The sequence below is a fragment of the Pygocentrus nattereri genome, chromosome 5 (assembly GCF_015220715.1).
Source record: "Pygocentrus nattereri isolate fPygNat1 chromosome 5, fPygNat1.pri, whole genome shotgun sequence".
Taxonomy (NCBI): domain Eukaryota; kingdom Metazoa; phylum Chordata; class Actinopteri; order Characiformes; family Serrasalmidae; genus Pygocentrus; species Pygocentrus nattereri.
The window spans coordinates 50,533,972-50,558,082 of NC_051215.1; the positions used below are offsets into that span (position 1 = coordinate 50,533,972).

The 24,111-nt window shown below is 38.1% G+C and overlaps 2 protein-coding genes across 2 annotated transcripts; both read left to right on the top strand.

Annotated features, from left to right (window-relative positions):
- Positions 1 to 5: 5 nt before the first annotated feature.
- LOC108416335 lies at positions 6 to 18,276 on the top strand. Its single transcript, XM_037538673.1, has 47 exons — positions 6 to 78; positions 190 to 262; positions 361 to 515; positions 634 to 755; positions 1,183 to 1,244; positions 1,350 to 1,450; positions 1,562 to 1,634; positions 1,732 to 1,886; positions 3,376 to 3,497; positions 5,295 to 5,356; positions 5,462 to 5,562; positions 5,858 to 5,998; positions 6,117 to 6,238; positions 6,666 to 6,727; positions 6,833 to 6,933; positions 7,045 to 7,117; positions 7,215 to 7,369; positions 7,488 to 7,609; positions 8,037 to 8,098; positions 8,204 to 8,304; positions 8,600 to 8,740; positions 8,859 to 8,980; positions 9,408 to 9,469; positions 9,575 to 9,675; positions 9,787 to 9,859; positions 9,957 to 10,111; positions 10,230 to 10,351; positions 10,779 to 10,840; positions 10,946 to 11,046; positions 11,158 to 11,230; positions 11,328 to 11,482; positions 11,601 to 11,722; positions 12,150 to 12,211; positions 12,317 to 12,417; positions 12,713 to 12,853; positions 12,972 to 13,093; positions 13,521 to 13,582; positions 13,688 to 13,788; positions 14,084 to 14,224; positions 14,343 to 14,464; positions 14,892 to 14,953; positions 16,427 to 16,561; positions 16,809 to 16,963; positions 17,082 to 17,203; positions 17,631 to 17,692; positions 17,798 to 17,898; positions 18,065 to 18,276. The coding sequence occupies exons 1-47, from the start codon at positions 6 to 8 to the stop codon at positions 18,274 to 18,276; spliced, it is 5,028 nt and encodes a 1,675-aa protein (XP_037394570.1).
- A 1,153-nt stretch (positions 18,277 to 19,429) lies between these two features.
- Positions 19,430 to 20,794, top strand: LOC108415202 (the record flags this gene model as incomplete). The annotated part of the gene is made up of 5 exons (XM_037538674.1): positions 19,430 to 19,695; positions 19,934 to 20,112; positions 20,289 to 20,410; positions 20,566 to 20,627; positions 20,740 to 20,794. Coding segments are annotated over exons 1-5 (684 nt in total), but the record flags the coding sequence as incomplete, so codon positions are not given.
- Positions 20,795 to 24,111: the final 3,317 nt, after the last annotated feature.

The following is a 24,111-nucleotide window of genomic DNA, read 5'->3' on the forward strand; positions in this document are numbered from 1 at the left end:
GTAACATGCAGTACAGCTTCCAAGAGGGAGACGCCAAAACACCAATCAGCTTCCTGAATGAGCTGAAGACACAGACTGGTACGTTCAGTCACAGTACTGTGTATCATAGGTGGTCTATTCCTTTTTATTGTTAGTTTTATTCCACGTTAATGTAATGGTTCTTTATCCAATTATTGTTCTTTCTTGTAGCCTCACCTACAACAGTTTCTCCAATGACTACAAGCAGGCTGATTGTGACATCTGCAGCAACTCATTCCAAAATGTACGTTACATACGTAACAAATATGTTCAGGGTACAATAAAAACATTTCCATGTATTGTCATTCAAAATTTGTGAATATGATGACTTTTCCCTTCCAGTCCTTCTTCTGCAGTGGTCTACAGCAGGCTGGTGTTCAAGTCCCCCTCTCCTGTCCCCAGTGAGAGTTTGGTCCTCAATGCTACCAACACTTTGCTCAAGTCTCGACGTGCAAACCTCAGTAATTCTACACAAGTGCTGAACGTCACCTATGAGAGTATGTTTTCCTCTCAGATTTCATTACACTGATGCAACTGTGTCCAACATTGTACCACCGTTCTAAAAACCCTTCTTTGATCCACCAAACTAAAACGAATCGTCAAAATTTTCTACAGAAATTTCAGAAACGTCCTATGCCGTCATCTTCACAATCAGGGTCAGTAACATCAGCACGCCTGAGAGCCCTGTCCTCATGAACGGCACCTACACCCAACTGAAGAACTCTGTCAACATCGCTGTGAGTCTACATCATTATACACATTTTTCCAATGTTGGGCCTAAATCGCCTCAGAATGAGTCTGTAGATTATTACTGATTGATCTTGTTCTTGCTTTGACATACTTTACTGATCCGTTGAAGACTTGTGGCTCAACTCGTCTATAAGCTATAGTGTTCATTTTAATATTAAAAATTAGTTTCCTAAGGCGTATTACTGAGCAGTGTGGCATGCTCTGTGCATCACTCAATGATGGTACATGTAATAAATCATGATCATTTTCAAAAATGCAAGATTTGCTTACTGCAATATTTTACATGTAAGTTAAATGAAGATTTATTTCAGATTTGGGCAACATTGATTAGACAGTCATCTGGTTAATTTAAATAACTTTTATCGGTCAATAAAATGCGTCATTGGGACTCAAACCCTCTGCTTCTGTCTCCAGCTAAACACACTGCTTAATGAACCTAGTGCAGAACTGTTTGAACCCCAGAGCTCTGACTTCAGGTTAGTTCACAACACAAATGTTTAATATTCTGAAATTTCTAACTTTCATGGTTATTTTGTAGTAAACAGTGTTAAACTTATGTTTCTTTCATTTTCCTGAAACAGAACGTCAGCAAACCAGGTTGATGGTAACATGCAGTACAGCTTCCAAGAGGGAGACGCCAAAACACCAATCAGCTTCCTGAATGAGCTGAAGACACAGACTGGTACGTTCAGTCACAGTACTGTGTATCATAGGTGGTCTATTCCTTTTAATTGTTAGTTTTATTCCACGTTAATGTAATGGTTCTTTATCCAATTATTGTTCTTTCTTGTAGCCTCACCTACAACAGTTTCTCCAATGACTACAAGCAGGCTGATTGTGACATCTGCAGCAACTCATTCCAAAATGTACGTTACATACGTAACAAATATGTTTAGGGTACAATCAAACATTTCCATGTATTGTCATTCAAAATTTGTGAATATGATGACTTTTCCCTTCCAGTCCTTCTTCTGCAGTGGTCTACAGCAGGCTGGTGTTCAAGTCCCCCTCTCCTGTCCCCAGTGAGAGTTTGGTCCTCAATGCTACCAACACTTTGCTCAAGTCTCGACGTGCAAACCTCAGTAATTCTACACAAGTGCTGAACGTCACCTATGAGAGTATGTTTTCCTCTCAGATTTCATTACACTGATGCAACTGTGTTCAACATTGTACCACCGTTCTAAAAACCCTTGTTTGATCCACCAAACTAAAACGAATCGTCAAAATTTTCTACAGAAATTTCAGAAACGTCCTATGCCGTCATCTTCACAATCAGGGTCAGTAACATCAGCACGCCTGAGAGCCCTGTCCTCATGAACGGCACCTACACCCAACTGAAGAACTCTGTCAACATCGCTGTGAGTCTACATCATTATACACATTTTTCCAATGTTGGGCCTAAATCGCCTCAGAATGAGTCTGTAGATTATTTCTGATTGATCTTGTTCTTGCTTTGACATACTTTACTGATCCGTTGAAGACTTGTGGCTCAACTCGTCTATAAGCTATAGTGTTCATTTTAATATTAAAAATTAGTTTCCTAAGGCGTATTACTGAGCAGTGTGGCATGCTCTGTGCATCACTCAATGATGGTACATGTAATAAATCATGATCATTTTCAAAAATGCAAGATTTGCTCACTGCAATATTTTACATGTAAGTTAAATGAAAATTTATTTCAGATTTGGGCAACATTGATTAGACAGTCATCTGGTTAATTTAAATAACTTTTATCGGTCAATAAAATGCGTCATTGGGACTCAAAACCTCTGCTTCTGTCTCCAGCTAAACACACTGCTTAATGAACCTAGAGCAGAACTGTTTGAACCCCAGAGCTCTGACTTCAGGTTAGTTCACAACACAAATGTTTAATATTCTGAAATTTCTAACTTTCATGGTTATTTTGTAGTAAACAGTGTTAAACTTATGTTTCTTTCATTTTCCTGAAACAGAACGTCAGCAAACCAGGTTGATGGTAACATGCAGTACAGCTTCCAAGAGGGAGACGCCAAAACACCAATCAGCTTCCTGAATGAGCTGAAGACACAGACTGGTACGTTCAGTCACAGTACTGTGTATCATAGGTGGTCTATTCCTTTTAATTGTTAGTTTTATTCCACGTTAATGTAATGGTTCTTTATCCAATTATTGTTCTTTCTTGTAGCCTCACCTACAACAGTTTCTCCAATGACTACAAGCAGGCTGATTGTGACATCTGCAGCAACTCATTCCAAAATGTACGTTACATACGTAACAAATATGTTTAGGGTACAATAAAAAATTTCCATGTATTGTCATTCAAAATTTGTGAATATGATGACTTTTCCCTTCCAGTCCTTCTTCTGCAGTGGTCTACAGCAGGCTGGTGTTCAAGTCCCCCTCTCCTGTCCCCAGTGAGAGTTTGGTCCTCAATGCTACCAACACTTTGCTCAAGTCTCGACGTGCAAACCTCAGTAATTCTACACAAGTGCTGAACTTCACCTATGAGAGTATGTTTTCCTCTCAGATTTCATTACACTGATGCAACTGTGTCCAACATTGTACCACCGTTCTAAAAACCCTTCTTTGATCCACCAAACTAAAACGAATCGTCAAAATTTTCTACAGAAATTTCAGAAACGTCCTATGCCGTCATCTTCACAATCAGCGTCAGTAACATCAGCATGCCTGAGAGCCCTGTCCTCATGAACGGCACCTACACCCAACTGAAGAACTCTGTCAACATCGCTGTGAGTCTACATCATTATACACATTTTTCCAATGTTGGGCCTAAATCGCCTCAGAATGAATCTGTAGATTATTTCTGATTGATCTTGTTCTTGCTTTGACATATTTTACTGATCCGTTTAAGACTTGTGGCTCAACTCGTCTATAAGCTATAGTGTTCATTTTAATATTAAAATTAGTTTCCTAAGGCGTATTACTGAGCAGTGTGGCATGCTCTGTGCATCACTCAATGACGGTACATGTAATAAATCATGATCATTTTCAAAAATGCAAGATTTGCGCACTGCAATATTTTACATGTAAGTTAAATGAAGATTTATTTCAGATTTGGGCAACATTGATTAGACAGTCATCTGGTTAATTTAAATAACTTTTATCGGTCAATAAAATGCGTCATTGGGACTCAAACCCTATGCTTCTGTCTCCAGCTAAACACACTGCTTAATGAACCTAGAGCAGAACTGTTTGGACCCCAGAGCTCTGACTTCAGGTTAGTTCACAACACAAATGTTTAATATTCTGAAATTTCTAACTTTCATGGTTATTTTGTAGTAAACAGTGTTAAACTTATGTTTCTTTCATTTTCCTGAAACAGAACGTCAGCAAACCAGGTTGATGGTAACATGCAGTACAGCTTCCAAGAGGGAGACGCCAAAACACCAATCAGCTTCCTGAATGAGCTGAAGACACAGACTGGTACGTTCAGTCACAGTACTGTGTATCATAGGTGGTCTATTCCTTTTAATTGTTAGTTTTATTCCACGTTAATGTAATGGTTCTTTATCCAATTATTGTTCTTTCTTGTAGCCTCACCTACAACAGTTTCTCCAATGACTACAAGCAGGCTGATTGTGACATCTGCAGCAACTCATTCCAAAATGTATGTTACATACGTAACAAATATGTTTAGGGTACAATAAAAAAATTCCATGTATTGTCATTTAAAATTTGTGAATATGATGACTTTTCCCTTCCAGTCCTTCTTCTGCAGTGGTCTACAGCAGGCTGGTGTTCAAGTCCCCCTCTCCTGTCCCCAGTGAGAGTTTGGTCCTCAATGCTACCAACACTTTGCTCAAGTCTCGACGTGCAAACCTCAGTAATTCTACACAAGTGCTGAACTTCACCTATGAGAGTATGTTTTCCTCTCAGATTTCATTACACTGATGCAACTGTGTTCAACATTGTACCACCGTTCTAAAAACCCTTCTTTGATCCACCAAACTAAAACGAATCGTCAATATTTTCTACAGAAATTTCAGAAACGTCCTATGCCGTCATCTTCACAATCAGGGTCAGTAACATCAGCACACCTGAGAGCCCTGTCCTCATGAACGGCACCTACACCCAACTGAAGAACTCTGTCAACATCGCTGTGAGTCTACATCATTATACACATTTTTCCAATGTTGGGCCTAAATCGCCTCAGAATGAGTCTGTAGATTATTACTGATTGATCTTGTTCTTGCTTTGACATACTTTACTGATCCGTTGAAGACTTGTGGCTCAACTCGTCTATAAGCTATAGTGTTCATTTTAATATTAAAAATTAGTTTCCTAAGGCGTATTACTGAGCAGTGTGGCATGCTCTGTGCATCACTCAATGATGGTACATGTAATAAATCATGATCATTTTCAAAAATGCAAGATTTGCTTACTGCAATAATTTACATGTAAGTTAAATGAAGATTTATTTCAGATTTGGGCAACATTGATTAGACAGTCATCTGGTTAATTTAAATAACTTTTATCGGTCAATAAAATGCGTCATTGGGACTCAAACCCTCTGCTTCTGTCTCCAGCTAAACACACTGCTTAATGAACCTAGAGCAGAACTGTTTGAACCCCAGAGCTCTGACTTCAGGTTAGTTCACAACACAAATGTTTAATATTCTGAAATTTCTAACTTTCATGGTTATTTTGTAGTAAACAGTGTTAAACTTATGTTTCTTTCATTTTCCTGAAACAGAACGTCAGCAAACCAGGTTGATGGTAACATGCAGTACAGCTTCCAAGAGGGAGACGCCAAAACACCAATCAGCTTCCTGAATGAGCTGAAGACACAGACTGGTACGTTCAGTCACAGTACTGTGTATCATAGGTGGTCTATTCCTTTTAATTGTTAGTTTTATTCCACGTTAATGTAATGGTTCTTTATCCAATTATTGTTCTTTCTTGTAGCCTCACCTACAACAGTTTCTCCAATGACTACAAGCAGGCTGATTGTGACATCTGCAGCAACTCATTCCAAAATGTACGTTACATACGTAACAAATATGTTTAGGGTACAATAAAAAATTTCCATGTATTGTCATTCAAAATTTGTGAATATGATGACTTTTCCCTTCCAGTCCTTCTTCTGCAGTGGTCTACAGCAGGCTGGTGTTCAAGTCCCCCTCTCCTGTCCCCAGTGAGAGTTTGGTCCTCAATGCTACCAACACTTTGCTCAAGTCTCGACGTGCAAACCTCAGTAATTCTACACAAGTGCTGAACTTCACCTATGAGAGTATGTTTTCCTCTCAGATTTCATTACACTGATGCAACTGTGTCCAACATTGTACCACCGTTCTAAAAACCCTTCTTTGATCCACCAAACTAAAACGAATCGTCAATATTTTCTACAGAAATTTCAGAAACGTCCTATGCCGTCATCTTCACAATCAGGGTCAGTAACATCAGCACGCCTGAGAGCCCTGTCCTCATGAGCGGCACCTACACCCAACTGAAGAACTCTGTCAACATCGCTGTGAGTCTACATCATTATACACATTTTTCCAATGTTGGGCCTAAATCGCCTCAGAATGAGTCTGTAGATTATTTCTGATTGATCTTGTTCTTGCTTTGACATACTTTACTGATCCGTTGAAGACTTGTGGCTCAACTCGTCTATAAGCTATAGTGTTCATTTTAATATTAAAAATTAGTTTCCTAAGGCGTATTACTGAGCAGTGTGGCATGCTCTGTGCATCACTCAATGATGGTACATGTAATAAATCATGATCATTTTCAAAAATGCAAGATTTGCTTACTGCAATATTTTACATGTAAGTTAAATGAAGATTTATTTCAGATTTGGGCAACATTGATTAGACAGTCATCTGGTTAATTTAAATAACTTTTATCGGTCAATAAAATGCGTCATTGGGACTCAAACCCTCTGCTTCTGTCTCCAGCTAAACACACTGCTTAATGAACCTAGAGCAGAACTGTTTGAACCCCAGAGCTCTGACTTCAGGTTAGTTCACAACACAAATGTTTAATATTCTGAAATTTCTAACTTTCATGGTTATTTTGTAGTAAACAGTGTTAAACTTATGTTTCTTTCATTTTCCTGAAACAGAACGTCAGCAAACCAGGTTGATGGTAACATGCAGTACAGCTTCCAAGAGGGAGACGCCAAAACACCAATCAGCTTCCTGAATGAGCTGAAGACACAGACTGGTACGTTCAGTCACAGTACTGTGTATCATAGGTGGTCTATTCCTTTTAATTGTTAGTTTTATTCCACGTTAATGTAATGGTTCTTTATCCAATTATTGTTCTTTCTTGTAGCCTCACCTACAACAGTTTCTCCAATGACTACAAGCAGGCTGATTGTGACATCTGCAGCAACTCATTCCAAAATGTACGTTACATACGTAACAAATATGTTTAGGGTACAATAAAAAATTTCCATGTATTGTCATTCAAAATTTGTGAATATGATGACTTTTCCCTTCCAGTCCTTCTTCTGCAGTGGTCTACAGCAGGCTGGTGTTCAAGTCCCCCTCTCCTGTCCCCAGTGAGAGTTTGGTCCTCAATGCTACCAACACTTTGCTCAAGTCTCGACGTGCAAACCTCAGTAATTCTACACAAGTGCTGAACGTCACCTATGAGAGTATGTTTTCCTCTCAGATTTCATTACACTGATGCAACTGTGTCCAACATTGTACCACCGTTCTAAAAACCCTTGTTTGATCCACCAAACTAAAACGAATCGTCAAAATTTTCTACAGAAATTTCAGAAACGTCCTATGCCGTCATCTTCACAATCAGGGTCAGTAACATCAGCATGCCTGAGAGCCCTGTCCTCATGAACGGCACCTACACCCAACTGAAGAACTCTGTCAACATCGCTGTGAGTCTACATCATTATACACATTTTTCCAATGTTGGGCCTAAATCGCCTCAGAATGAGTCTGTAGATTATTTCTGATTGATCTTGTTCTTGCTTTGACATACTTTACTGATCCGTTGAAGACTTGTGGCTCAACTCGTCTATAAGCTATAGTGTTCATTTTAATATTAAAAATTAGTTTCCTAAGGCGTATTACTGAGCAGTGTGGCATGCTCTGTGCATCACTCAATGATGGTACATGTAATAAATCATGATCATTTTCAAAAATGCAAGATTTGCGCACTGCAATATTTTACATGTAAGTTAAATGAAGATTTATTTCAGATTTGGGCAACATTGATTAGACAGTCATCTGGTTAATTTAAATAACTTTTATCGGTCAATAAAATGCGTCATTGGGACTCAAACCCTCTGCTTCTGTCTCCAGCTAAACACACTGCTTAATGAACCTAGAGCAGAACTGTTTGGACCCCAGAGCTCTGACTTCAGGTTAGTTCACAACACAAATGTTTAATATTCTGAAATTTCTAACTTTCATGGTTATTTTGTAGTAAACAGTGTTAAACTTATGTTTCTTTCATTTTCCTGAAACAGAACGTCAGCAAACCAGGTTGATGGTAACATGCAGTACAGCTTCCAAGAGGGAGACGCCAAAACACCAATCAGCTTCCTGAATGAGCTGAAGACACAGACTGGTACGTTCAGTCACAGTACTGTGTATCATAGGTGGTCTATTCCTTTTAATTGTTAGTTTTATTCCACGTTAATGTAATGGTTCTTTATCCAATTATTGTTCTTTCTTGTAGCCTCACCTACAACAGTTTCTCCAATGACTACAAGCAGGCTGATTGTGACATCTGCAGCAACTCATTCCAAAATGTACGTTACGTACGTAACAAATATGTTTAGGGTACAATAAAAAATTTCCATGTATTGTCATTCAAAATTTGTGAATATGATGACTTTTCCCTTCCAGTCCTTCTTCTGCAGTGGTCTACAGCAGGCTGGTGTTCAAGTCCTCCTCTCCTGTCCCCAGTGAGAGTTTGGTCCTCAATGCTACCAACACTTTGCTCAAGTCTCGACGTGCAAACCTCAGTAATTCTACACAAGTGCTGAACGTCACCTATGAGAGTATGTTTTCCTCTCAGATTTCATTACACTGATGCAACTGTGTCCAACATTGTACCACCGTTCTAAAAACACTTCTTTGATCCACCAAACTAAAACGAATCGTCAAAATTTTCTACAGAAATTTCAGAAACGTCCTATGCCGTCATCTTCACAATCAGGGTCAGTAACATCAGCATGCCTGAGAGCCCTGTCCTCATGAATGGCACCTACACCCAACTGAAGAACTCTGTCAACATCGCTGTGAGTCTACATCATTATACACATTTTTCCAATGTTGGGCCTAAATCGCCTCAGAATGAGTCTGTAGATTATTTCTGATTGATCTTGTTCTTGCTTTGACATACTTTACTGATCCGTTGAAGACTTGTGGCTCAACTCGTCTATAAGCTATAATGTTCATTTTAATATTAAAAATTAGTTTCCTAAGGCGTATTACTGAGCAGTGTGGCATGCTCTGTGTATCACTCAATGACGGTACATGTAATAAATCATGATCATTTTCAAAAATGCAAGATTTGCGCACTGCAATATTTTACATGTAAGTTAATTGAAAATTTATTTCAGATTTGGGCAACATTGATTAGACAGTCATCTGGTTAATTTAAATAACTTTTATCGGTCAATAAAATGCGTCATTGGGACTCAAACCCTCTGCTTCTGTCTCCAGCTAAACACACTGCTTAATGAACCTAGAGCAGAACTGTTTGAACCCCAGAGCTCTGACTTCAGGTTAGTTCACAACACAAATGTTTAATATTCTGAAATTTCTAACTTTCATGGTTATTTTGTAGTAAACAGTGTTAAACTTATGTTTCTTTCATTTTCCTGAAACAGAACGTCAGCAAACCAGGTTGATGGTAACATGCAGTACAGCTTCCAAGAGGGAGACGCCAAAACACCAATCAGCTTCCTGAATGAGCTGAAGACACAGACTGGTACGTTCAGTCACAGTACTGTGTATCATAGGTGGTCTATTCCTTTTAATTGTTAGTTTTATTCCACGTTAATGTAATGGTTCTTTATCCAATTATTGTTCTTTCTTGTAGCCTCACCTACAACAGTTTCTCCAATGACTACAAGCAGGCTGATTGTGACATCTGCAGCAACTCATTCCAAAATGTACGTTACATACGTAACAAATATGTTTAGGGTACAATCAAACATTTCCATGCATTGTCATTCAAAATTTGTGAATATGATGACTTTTCCCTTCCAGTCCTTCTTCTGCAGTGGTCTACAGCAGGCTGGTGTTCAAGTCCCCCTCTCCTGTCCCCAGTGAGAGTTTGGTCCTCAATGCTACCAACACTTTGCTCAAGTCTCGACGTGCAAACCTCAGTAATTCTACACAAGTGCTGAACGTCACCTATGAGAGTATGTTTTCCTCTCAGATTTCATTACACTGATGCAACTGTGTTCAACATTGTACCACCGTTCTAAAAACCCTTCTTTGATCCACCAAACTAAAACGAATCGTCAAAATTTTCTACAGAAATTTCAGAAACGTCCTATGCCGTCATCTTCACAATCAGGGTCAGTAACATCAGCATGCCTGAGAGCCCTGTCCTCATGAACGGCACCTACACCCAACTGAAGAACTCTGTCAACATCGCTGTGAGTCTACATCATTATACACATTTTTCCAATGTTGGGCCTAAATCGCCTCAGAATGAGTCTGTAGATTATTTCTGATTGATCTTGTTCTTGCTTTGACATACTTTACTGATCCGTTGAAGACTTGTGGCTCAACTCGTCTATAAGCTATAGTGTTCATTTTAATATTAAAAATTAGTTTCCTAAGGCGTATTACTGAGCAGTGTGGCATGCTCTGTGCATCACTCAATGATGGTACATGTAATAAATCATGATCATTTTCAAAAATGCAAGATTTGCGCACTGCAATATTTTACATGTAAGTTAAATGAAGATTTATTTCAGATTTGGGCAACATTGATTAGACAGTCATCTGGTTAATTTAAATAACTTTTATCGGTCAATAAAATGCGTCATTGGGACTCAAACCCTCTGCTTCTGTCTCCAGCTAAACACACTGCTTAATGAACCTAGAGCAGAACTGTTTGAACCCCAGAGCTCTGACTTCAGGTTAGTTCACAACACAAATGTTTAATATTCTGAAATTTCTAACTTTCATGGTTATTTTGTAGTAAACAGTGTTAAACTTATGTTTCTTTCATTTTCCTGAAACAGAACGTCAGCAAACCAGGTTGATGGTAACATGCAGTACAGCTTCCAAGATGGAGACGCCAAAACACCAATCAGCTTCCTGAATGAGCTGAAGACACAGACTGGTACGTTCAGTCACAGTACTGTGTATCATAGGTGGTCTATTCCTTTTAATTGTTAGTTTTATTCCACGTTAATGTAATGGTTCTTTATCCAATTATTGTTCTTTCTTGTAGCCTCACCTACAACAGTTTCTCCAATGACTACAAGCAGGCTGATTGTGACATCTGCAGCAACTCATTCCAAAATGTACGTTACGTACGTAACAAATATGTTTAGGGTACAATAAAAAATTTCCATGTATTGTCATTCAAAATTTGTGAATATGATGACTTTTCCCTTCCAGTCCTTCTTCTGCAGTGGTCTACAGCAGGCTGGTGTTCAAGTCCCCCTCTCCTGTCCCCAGTGAGAGTTTGGTCCTCAATGCTACCAACACTTTGCTCAAGTCTCGACGTGCAAACCTCAGTAATTCTACACAAGTGCTGAACGTCACCTATGAGAGTATGTTTTCCTCTCAGATTTCATTACACTGATGCAACTGTGTCCAACATTGTACCACCGTTCTAAAAACACTTCTTTGATCCACCAAACTAAAACGAATCGTCAAAATTTTCTACAGAAATTTCAGAAACGTCCTATGCCGTCATCTTCACAATCAGGGTCAGTAACATCAGCATGCCTGAGAGCCCTGTCCTCATGAATGGCACCTACACCCAACTGAAGAACTCTGTCAACATCGCTGTGAGTCTACATCATTATACACATTTTTCCAATGTTGGGCCTAAATCGCCTCAGAATGAGTCTGTAGATTATTTCTGATTGATCTTGTTCTTGCTTTGACATACTTTACTGATCCGTTGAAGACTTGTGGCTTAACTCGTCTATAAGCTATAGTGTTCATTTTAATATTAAAAATTAGTTTCCTAAGGCGTATTACTGAGCAGTGTGGCATGCTCTGTGTATCACTCAATGACGGTACATGTAATAAATCATGATCATTTTCAAAAATGCAAGATTTGCGCACTGCAATATTTTACATGTAAGTTAATTGAAAATTTATTTCAGATTTGGGCAACATTGATTAGACAGTCATCTGGTTAATTTAAATAACTTTTATCGGTCAATAAAATGCGTCATTGGGACTCAAACCCTCTGCTTCTGTCTCCAGCTAAACACACTGCTTAATGAACCTAGAGCAGAACTGTTTGAACCCCAGAGCTCTGACTTCAGGTTAGTTCACAACACAAATGTTTAATATTCTGAAATTTCTAACTTTCATGGTTATTTTGTAGTAAACAGTGTTAAACTTATGTTTCTTTCATTTTCCTGAAACAGAACGTCAGCAAACCAGGTTGATGGTAACATGCAGTACAGCTTCCAAGAGGGAGACGCCAAAACACCAATCAGCTTCCTGAATGAGCTGAAGACACAGACTGGTACGTTCAGTCACAGTACTGTGTATCATAGGTGGTCTATTCCTTTTAATTGTTAGTTTTATTCCACGTTAATGTAATGGTTCTTTATCCAATTATTGTTCTTTCTTGTAGCCTCACCTACAACAGTTTCTCCAATGACTACAAGCAGGCTGATTGTGACATCTGCAGCAACTCATTCCAAAATGTACGTTACATACGTAACAAATATGTTTAGGGTACAATCAAACATTTCCATGCATTGTCATTCAAAATTTGTGAATATGATGACTTTTCCCTTCCAGTCCTACGTCTGCAGTGGTCTACAGCAGGCTGGTGTTCAAGTCCCCCTCTCCTGTCCCCAGTGAGAGTTTGGTCCTCAATGCTACCAACACTTTGCTCAAGTCTCGACGTGCAAACCTCAGTAATTCTACACAAGTGCTGAACGTCACCTATGAGAGTATGTTTTCCTCTCAGATTTCATTACACTGATGCAACTGTGTCCAACATTGTACCACCGTTCTAAAAACCCTTCTTTGATCCACCAAACTAAATCGACTCGTCAAAATTTTCTACAGAAATTTCAGAAACGTCCTATGCCATCATCTTCACAATCAGCGTCAGTAACATCAGCATGCCTGAGAGCCCTGTCCTCATGAACGGCACCTACACCCAACTGAAGAACTCTGTCAACATCGCTGTGAGTCTACATCATTATACACATTTTTCCAATGTTGGGCCTAAATCGCCTCAGAATGAGTCTGTAGATTATTTCTGATTGATCTTGTTCTTGCTTTGACATACTTTACTGATCCGTTGAAGACTTGTGGCTTAACTCGTCTATAAGCTATAGTGTTCATTTTAATATTAAAAATTAGTTTCCTAAGGCGTATTACTGAGCAGTGTGGCATGCTCTGTGCATCACTCAATGACGGTACATGTAATAAATCATGATCATTTTCAAAAATGCAAGATTTGCGCACTGCAATATTTTACATGTAAGTTAAATGAAGATTTATTTCAGATTTGGGCAACATTGATTAGACAGTCATCTGGTTAATTTAAATAACTTTTATCGGTCAATAAAATGCGTCATTGGGACTCAAACCCTCTGCTTCTGTCTCCAGCTAAACACACTGCTTAATGAACCTAGAGCAGAACTGTTTGGACCCCAGAGCTCTGACTTCAGGTTAGTTCACAACACAAATGTTTAATATTCTGAAATTTCTAACTTTCATGGTTATTTTGTAGTAAACAGTGTTAAACTTATGTTTCTTTCATTTTCCTGAAACAGAACGTCAGCAAACCAGGTTGATGGTAACATGCAGTACAGCTTCCAAGAGGGAGACGCCAAAACACCAATCAGCTTCCTGAATGAGCTGAAGACACAGACTGGTACGTTCAGTCACAGTACTGTGTATCATAGGTGGTCTATTCCTTTTAATTGTTAGTTTTATTCCACGTTAATGTAATGGTTCTTTATCCAATTATTGTTCTTTCTTGTAGCCTCACCTACAACAGTTTCTCCAATGACTACAAGCAGGCTGATTGTGACATCTGCAGCAACTCATTCCAAAATGTACGTTACATACGTAACAAATATGTTTAGGGTACAATAAAAAATTTCCATGCATTGTCATTCAAAATTTGTGAATATGATGACTTTTCCCTTCCAGTCCTACGTCTGCAGTGGTCTACAGCAGGCTGGTGTTCAAGTCCCCCTCTCCTGTCCCCAGTGAGAGTTTGGTCCTCAATGCTACCAACACTTTGCTCAAGTCTCGACGTGCAAACCTCAGTAATTCTACACAAGTGCTGAACGTCACCTATGAGAGTATGTTTTCCTCTCAGATTTCATTACACTGATGCAACTGTGTCCAACATTGTACCACCGTTCTAAAAACCCTTGTTTGATCCACCAAACTAAAACGAATCGTCAAAATTTTCTACAGAAATTTCAGAAACGTCCTATGCCGTCATCTTCACAATCAGGGTCAGTAACATCAGCATGCCTGAGAGCCCTGTCTTCAAGAACGGCACCTACACCCAACTGAAGAACTCTGTCAACATCGCTGTGAGTCTACATCATTATACACATTTTTCCAATGTTGGGCCTAAATCGCCTCAGAATGAGTCTGTAGATTATTTCTGATTGATCTTGTTCTTGCTTTGACATACTTTACTGATCCGTTGAAGACTTGTGGCTTAACTCGTCTATAAGCTATAGTGTTCATTTTAATATTAAAAATTAGTTTCCTAAGGCGTATTACTGAGCAGTGTGGCATGCTCTGTGTATCACTCAATGACGGTACATGTAATAAATCATGATCATTTTCAAAAATGCAAGATTTGCGCACTGCAATATTTTACATGTAAGTTAATTGAAAATTTATTTCAGATTTGGGCAACATTGATTAGACAGTCATCTGGTTAATTTAAATAACTTTTATCGGTCAATAAAATGCGTCATTGGGACTCAAACCCTCTGCTTCTGTCTCCAGCTAAACACACTGCTTAATGAACCTAGAGCAGAACTGTTTGAACCCCAGAGCTCTGACTTCAGGTTAGTTCACAACACAAATGTTTAATATTCTGAAATTTCTAACTTTCATGGTTATTTTGTAGTAAACAGTGTTAAACTTATGTTTCTTTCATTTTCCTGAAACAGAACGTCAGCAAACCAGTTTGATGGTAACATGCAGTACAGCTTCCAAGAGGGAGACACCAAAACACCAATCAGCTTCCTGAATGAGCTGAAGACACAGACTGGTACGTTCAGTCACAGTACTGTGTATCATAGGTGGTCTATTCCTTTTAATTGTTAGTTTTATTCCACGTTAATGTAATGGTTCTTTATCCAATTATTGTTCTTTCTTGTAGCCTCACCTACAACAGTTTCTCCAATGACTACAAGCAGGCTGATTGTGACATCTGCAGCAACTCATTCCAAAATGTACGTTACATACGTAACAAATATGTTTAGGGTACAATCAAACATTTCCATGCATTGTCATTCAAAATTTGTGAATATGATGACTTTTCCCTTCCAGTCCTACGTCTGCAGTGGTCTACAGCAGGCTGGTGTTCAAGTCCCCCTCTCCTGTCCCCAGTGAGAGTTTGGTCCTCAATGCTACCAACACTTTGCTCAAGTCTCGACGTGCAAACCTCAGTAATTCTACACAAGTGCTGAACGTCACCTATGAGAGTATGTTTTCCTCTCAGATTTCATTACACTGATGCAACTGTGTCCAACATTGTACCACCGTTCTAAAAACCCTTGTTTGATCCACCAAACTAAAACGAATCGTCAAAATTTTCTACAGAAATTTCAGAAACGTCCTATGCCGTCATCTTCACAATCAGGGTCAGTAACATCAGCACGCCTGAGAGCCCTGTCCTCATGAACGGCACCTACACCCAACTGAAGAACTCTGTCAACATCGCTGTGAGTCTACATCATTATACACATTTTTCCAATGTTGGGCCTAAATCGCCTCAGAATGAGTCTGTAGATTATTTCTGATTGATCTTGTTCTTGCTTTGACATACTTTACTGATCCGTTGAAGACTTGTGGCTCAACTCGTCTATAAGCTATAGTGTTCATTTTAATATTAAAATTAGTTTCCTAAGGCGTATTACTGAGCAGTGTGGCATGCTCTGTGCATCACTCAATGACGGTACATGTAATAAATCATGATCATTTTCAAAAATGCAAGATTTGCGCACTGCAATATTTTACATGTAAGTTAATTGAAAATTTATTTCAGATTTGGGCAACATTGATTAGACAGTCATCTGGTTAATTTAATTAACTTTTATCAATCAATAAAAGGCGTCATTGGGACTCAAACCCTCTGCTTCTGTCTCCAGCTAAACACACTGCTTAATGAACCTAGAGCAGAACTGTTTGAACCCCAGAGCTCTGACTTCAGGTTAGTTCACAACACAAATGCTTAATATTCTGAAATTTCTAACTTTCATGGTTATTTTGTAGTAAACAGTGTTAAACTTGTTTCTTTCATTTTCCTGAAACAGAACGTCAGCAAACCAGGTTGATGGTAACATGCAGTACAGCTTCCAAGAGGGAGACGCCAAAACACCAATCAGCTTCCTGAATGAGCTGAAGACACAGACTGGTACGTTCAGTCACAGTACTGTGTATCATAGGTGGTCTATTCCTTTTAATTGTTAGTTTTATTCCACGTTAATGTAATGGTTCTTTAACCAATTATTGTTCTTTCTTGTAGCCTCACCTACAACAGTTTCTCCAATGACTACAAGCAGGCTGATTGTGACATCTGCAGCAACTCATTCCAAAATGTACGTTACATACGTAACAAATATGTTTAGGGTACAATAAAAAATTTCCATGTATTGTCATTCAAAATTTGTGAATATGATGACTTTTCCCTTCCAGTCCTACTTCTGCAGTGGTCTACAGCAGGCTGGTGTTCAAGTCCCCCTCTCCTGTCCCCAGTGAGAGTTTGGTCCTCAATGCTACCAACACTTTGCTCAAGTCTCGACGTGCAAACCTCAGTAATTCTATACAAGTGCTGAACTTCACCTATGAGAGTATGTTTTCCTCTCAGATTTCATTACACTGATGCAACTGTGTCCAACATTGTACCACCGTTCTAAAAACCCTTCTTTGATCTACCAAACTAAAACGAATCGTCAATATTTTCTACAGAAATTTCAGAAACGTCCTATGCCATCATCTTCACAATCAGCGTCAGTAACATCAGCATGCCTGAGAGCCCTGTCCTCATGAATGGCACCTACACCCAACTGAAGAACTCTGTCAACATCGCTGTGAGTCTACATCATTATACACATTTTTCCAATGTTGGGCCTAAATCGCCTCAGAATGAGTCTGTAGATTATTTCTGATTGATCTTGTTCTTGCTTTGACATACTTTACTGATCCGTTGAAGACTTGTGGCTCAACTCGTCTATAAGCTATAGTGTTCATTTTAATATTAAAAATTAGTTTCCTAAGGCGTATTACTGAGCAGTGTGGCATGCTCTGTGCATCACTCAATGACGGTACATGTAATAAATCATGATCATTTTCAAAAATGCAAGATTTGCGCACTGCAATATTTTACATGTAAGTTAAATGAAAATTTATTTCAGATTTGGGCTACATTGATTAGACAGTTATCTGGTTAATTTAAATAACTTTTATCGGTCAATAAAATGCGTCATTGGGACTCAAACCCTCTGCTTCTGTCTCCAGCTAAACACACTGCTTAATGAACCTAGAGCAGAACTGTTTGGACCCCAGAGCTCTGACTTCAGGTTAGTTCACAACACAAATGTTTAATATTCTGAAATATCTAACTTTCATGGTTATTGTGTAGTAAACAGTGTTAAACTTATGTTTCTTTCATTTTCCTGAAATAGAACGTCAGCAAACCAGGTTGATGGTAACATGCAGTACAGCTTCCAAGATGGAGACGCCAAAACACCAATCAGCTTCCTGAATGAGCTGAAGACACATAGTGGTGAGTTAAAATACAATATCGTTATCTCAATAGGTCTCGTATATTTAGTTATTATTTAAAATTTTATAGAATTCCCCTGTTACTCATTTTTAATGTGTTTCTGCCTTATTCACAGATATTGTTACTCATGGCTTGTTTCATATTAATATATTTGAAATGTTCATAGGCAACACACCCACCATGCCCCCAATAGCAATCACAGCTTTGCAGAGCACAGCAGTTCCAACTCCAGAGATTTCAACAACTTCAGTTCTGGATAGAACTACATCTACAATTATGAAGATCACGACATCTCCCACTCCAGAGATCACGGCAGCTCCAGCTCAGCAGATCACGGCAGCTCCACCTCAGCAGATCTCAGCAGTTCCAACTTTGTAAGTGCAATGCTACAACAGTTAAGTTAAATAAAAAACTTCACTATGTGTTGTAAAAGTAAGTTTTCTCACATGTCGCTCTGTTTTCTTCCTCCCATTACAATAATGATATAAAGTATCATACGTCTAATAGAATTATGAAATCATTCAGTGTTTTTTCAAGTCCTCTTCATCGCTCATTCTCCACTTCTCTATGTAATTTAGAAATCTTACTTTCTGTTCTTTTTCAGAGTGGGGACTGTGCTGATTTATATCCGCTTGGTGTTTAAGAACCTGACCACTCTACCCAGTGAGGCAGAGGTTCTTAATGCTGCTAGTGCCCTGCTGGACTCAAGTGTCAGAATGAAGCGAGATGTCAGCACACAGAAACTGAATAACCCAGTGAGCATCCAGAACGTCACCTATCAGAGTGAGTTTCCTTTCTGGACTGGAGTGTCAACTTTGTAATAACTTTAAAATGTTGTTTTTCTGCTGAGAGCCCACATGTTTAGCTAAGAACTGGTCTAACAGCTAATTTAATATGAGAAGTAGTGACTTTTTATGAAATGTTATAATCTGTTAAATAACTCCATCATTTCTTTTTAGAAACGGGCAGCAACTCATACACTATCAGCTTCGCATTCAAAATCAGCAATGTGAACATTTCTAAAAACATTGAACTGAGGAATGAAACATATGATGCAATCCAAAACACCATCAATGGCCTAGTGAGTGTCAGACGATCTTATAAACTCTTCCACTAGAATAAATTTGTGAGCTAAACTAAAAATGTTCCTATTCTGAATTTCTTGCTGGTTTGAAATCTACACAAAAGATACTTCTGCCGTTATAGCTCATAACTGCTTTTTTTTCTCATCGTCAGCTGAACAAAATCCTAAGTAACCCAAATGCTCCACCATTCGTCTTCCAACGAGCAAACTACACGTAAGCAATGATTCAGCATTTACTGATTTGAATCTGCCAGCAATCATGAACTGAGAAAGTTCACAGACAATATAAAATGACTAATTTCACTTGGTTTCTTTGTTCTTTCTAGGGGTAACGACACTGTGATTCAGGCTAATGCAGAATACGTCTTTGTGGAAGGAGATATCAAGACACCAAGTGGATTTCTGAAGGAAATACTCAACATTCCAGAGAGAACTCCATCAACAATTATGGAGATCACAACATCTTCCACTCTGGAAATTACACAAGTTCCACATCAGCAGAACACGATAGCTCCAACTCGGGAGATCACAGCAGTTCCACCTCAGCAGATCACAGCAGTTCCACCTCAACAAATCACAGCAGCTCCACCTCAGCAGATCACAGCAGCTCCACCTCAGCAGATCACAGCAGCTCCACCTCAGCAGATCACGGCAGCTCCACCTCAGCAAATCACAGCAGCTCCACCTCAGCAGATCACAGCAGCTCCAACTTTGTAAGTGCAATGCTACAATAGTTAAGTTAAATAAAAAACTTCACTATGTTTTGTAAAAGTAAAGTTTTCTCTCATGTCCTTCTGTTTTCTTCCTCCCATTACAATAATGATATAATGTACTGTAAGTCTATATAATATATAATATAATTATGAAATCATTCAGTGTTTTTTCAAGTCCTCTTCATCGCTCATTCTCCACTTATGTAATTTAGAAATCTTACTTTCGGTTCTTTTTCAGAGTGGGGACTGTGCTGATTTATATCCGCTTGGTGTTTAAGAACCTGACCACTCTACCCAGTGAGGCAGAGGTTCTTAATGCTGCCAATACTCTACTGGACTCAAGTGTCAGAATGAAGCGAGATGTCAGCACACAGAAACTGAATAACCCAGTGAGCATCCAGAACGTCACCTATCAGAGTGAGTTTCCTTTCTGGACTGGAGTGTCAACTTTGTAATAACTTTAAAATGTTGTTTTTCTGCTGAGAGCCCACATGTTTAGCTAAGAACTGGTCTAACAGCTAATTTAATATGAGAAGTAGTGACTTTTTATGAAATGTTATAATCTGTTAATTAACTCCTTCATTTCTTTTTAGAAACGAGCAGCAACTCATACACTATCAGCTTCGCATTCAAAATCAGCAATGTGAACATGTCTAAAAACATTGAACTGAGGAATGAAACATATGATGCAATCCAAAACACCATCAATGGCCTAGTGAGTGTCAGATGATCTTATAAACTCTTCCACTAGAATAAATTTGTGAGCTTAACTAAAAATGTTCCTATTCTGAATTTCTTGCTGGTTTGAAATCTACACAAAAGATACTTCTGCCGTTATAGCTCATAACTGATTTTTATTCTCATCTTCAGCTGAACAAAATCCTAAATGACCCAAATGCTCCACCATTCGTCTTCCAACGAGCAAACTACACGTAAGCAATGATTCAGCATTTACTGATTTGAATCTGCCAGCAATCATGAACTGAGAAAGTTCACAGACAATAAAAAATGACTAATTTCACTTGGTTTCTTTGTTCTTTCTAGGGGTAACGACACTGTGATTCAGGCTAATGCAGAATACATCTTTGTGGAAGGAGATATCAAGACACCAAGTGGATTTCTGAAGGAAATACTCAAAATTAGTGGATTAGCTGGAGGAGGGTTTCCAGGATGGGCCCTAGCCATCATTATCCCATGCGGTATTGCCATCATTCTCGTACCCTGCTGGATTATACTCTGCGTAAGTTCTTCAAGAGTGCCTGCATTTTAAATAAAAGCAGTTATTAACTGAAAGTTACATTAAATTCAATGGAACCAGTACTTTTAATATAAAGAAACTGCTGAAAAATAAATAATATATAGATGTTTTAGTTGAATATATCATAAATTCATGCCAGACATTCACATCATCTTTCCATGTTACCCTCAACCTGGTTTGCTGACGTTCTGTTTCAGGAAAATGAAAGAAACATGAGTATAACACTGTTTACTACATAATAACCATGAAAGTTAGAAATTTCAGAATATTAAACATTTCTGTTTTTTATGGTTTCTTTTCCTGCAGATAATGCTTTCTGGTTGCTGTGGAGCCGTTCGTAGACGCTGGCATAGACGACGGTCATACAATTTGGAGTATCCAATACACAACAGCCTCTTCTAAAGCACAAGTTCTTTATGTAATAACACCTTACATTGATTTAAAACCTGTTATGGTGAATAAATGCCAGGTCTTTGAAAATATCAACATGTTTACTTCTATACTATCTGGAGTAAAAGGGTGAATGTTAAATATTTAGGTGTGATCATTTATGGTGTATCCATTTAATTGCTTTTGCAGCCTGTATTGCTGAATTTATACAGGATGTATATTACATTTTCAGAGGAATATAATTGAATGAATGTATAAAATCATGAACAAGTTGTTATTTATTGAATTAATTTCTTGTATCAGTATTTCATGTTAATTTATTAATTAAATCAAAATCGTGAACTACACATTTCATTCCAAACAGAGAGAAATGTCTGAAATTCTGTTACTTATACTGCACTTTTTCTATATGGCGATAAAAATGAATTTGATTATTTTTCTGTTATGTTATAAAATTACATTTAATGATTCTCTTCATATCATTAAAATGAGTATTTATCACTAACATTGATCTTTTTGTATTTTCTGTATTGTATGTATTTTGGCACCCATTTTTAATTTGTAAATTTAAAATAATTATGGATGATCCAATCAACTGTCAATTTTGACAATTTTTTAAGATTGTCAAGTTTAACGACTAAGAATTGCCACAATGATCAACAGTTACAGTTATTTTACAAGTATCGAGCATAACATGTATTTTTTTTTTCATTTGAATTCAATTTTTAAAACATTCACTAACTCAGCAGAAACATGCAGCTTAGCACATCAGTTCAACTGGTGCACACATTGCTCTATAATTATCAAAACACAGCAGAAACATCTCACACAACTATTTTGGCTTATAGAATATACTAACAAGAGTTGGCATGAAGTTAGATACATTCTTTGTAAATATTTTATGTAGTAGAGACTTAAAAAAGAAAATAAAACATTTTGCATACTAATTGTTTATTTTATTTCCTGAATACATCATCAGGAAAACTTTACAAATATTCTAGAAAAGATTGTGTACTGTCTGCTGTATAGGAACAAATACAGTAGTAGCAACAAGAATATCCTTTGCATAATCTAGTAATGAAAAAGTTGCAGATACGGTTATTGCTTTGTCTACCTGCTCTTCAACATCTGGCTACACATTCTCATCCACATCACACCTAATGTCCTCTTTTGCTCATACAATGCTGGGCCCACAATGGACCATCCTCAAGATAACTGCAGAAGTGGTCCCGTTTTACATCAGGAGAACACTTAAGCTTAGATGGTTATCAGTTGTGATAACAAAATTGAAATGATTCCACTTGGGAGCCCCAAAATCTAAACAGCTGTCCTGACTGACTTGCATTGGGAACTTTACTTATATGGACTAACTAACTTTGAGCTTGTTACAGTCAATTACAATTCTGACAATCCTGAAAGTTTGTTTAATTACTTTTCTAATCACTGCTCAGCAACTGTTTTTATATCCTCCGTTACTTTACTGTAAGTAGTGAGCTCACACATTTAAAATTCCAAATATTCATAGATGTGATTGGGAAATCTGTAAACACACAAAAAAAGTTTAAAAAAGTTTCAGCAGTGATCAGAGAACTGTATGAGGTGAAAGCCAGTTTAGTAATGTTTAGCTATGGACTTTTATTATGACACAGATAACCCTAATGGCAGCAGGGTGGGTAGTGTATTCAACAGACAGTATTTGATTGATGTTGTACTTGTTGTAGCTACCATATTGTCATCATACCACCAGTCACTCGTAGAGCCACCATTTGTACATCGCCAGTTAATGAAGCATCCTGACTGAAAAAATAGCCATAGTGTATTAGATGAATCATACAACAGTAACAACAGCAAAGAAAAACAGAATGCTATAAGCTTTTACAGTATCCTGGCAGTCTGACACTGAGAGGAAAAAGAGCCTGAAGAGCTGAGCCAGCAAAAGAGAAATCTATGGATCACGAGAATAAACAGATAAAACCTTCAGTCATCTTCTTATACCAAAGCGTGCTCTCATCATTCGGTCACAGGTAAACAATTAGGTGAAGGATGAATTCTTTAGCTTCACCTTTGAACATTTTCAGTTGTTAAGGATTGTTCATGATTGATAAATGACACTGTTTGATGACTGGCATCTGCAATCGATCTACTTATGTCTATATATCATATGCTTTAGCTTGACAATGAATACAAGGTAATGTAACGTCAAGCTAACACTGATTACCCCAGCTTTCCGATTACAATCACATTTGATGGTGCAGCCGATGGTACAAAAATATATCGCCAACCCTCACACAGACGAAATAATTAGAATTTTAGTGATTTTTATGCTTTTAGCTCATGCAGTGAGGAAGCTGATGCAGTGTTTAATTACAGATGTCTGGATATGCAATCACAAGTGATAACATAATCTGAACTCAAAGATAACCTGTCAGATTTTGTAAGGATCAATACCTCTGATCAAACTGACTTTTTCTTGATATCTTAGTTTGGAAGCCGTAGCCAATATTGACTGCTAAAAAACATGCCCAACACAATGTGGTCACCTGAGGCTTTTCTAGGTATTGCAAATACTATCTATAGGCTCTTTTCACAAAACCAGAAACACCCAAATGCTGGGTAAAAAAACAAAAGCTATAGCCTTATGACCATTATTATCCTCAGAAATACTGGTGTTCTATCACTTCAGCCTTATCTTGACATTCTTGGATTTCATCCATCCATCCATCCATCCATCCATCCATCCATCCATCCATCCATCATCTTCTGCTTCT

Excerpts from the sequence above, each read along its gene's own strand:
- LOC108416335 (XM_037538673.1), top strand. The coding sequence starts at position 6 with ATGCAGTACAGCTTCCAAGAGGGAGACGCCAAAACACCAATCAGCTTC. Across the intron at positions 516-633 it reads GCTGAACGTCACCTATGAGA|AAATTTCAGAAACGTCCTAT; the intron begins GTATGTTTTCCT and ends AATTTTCTACAG. Across the intron at positions 13,094-13,520 it reads AGAACTCTGTCAACATCGCT|CTAAACACACTGCTTAATGA; the intron begins GTGAGTCTACAT and ends TTCTGTCTCCAG.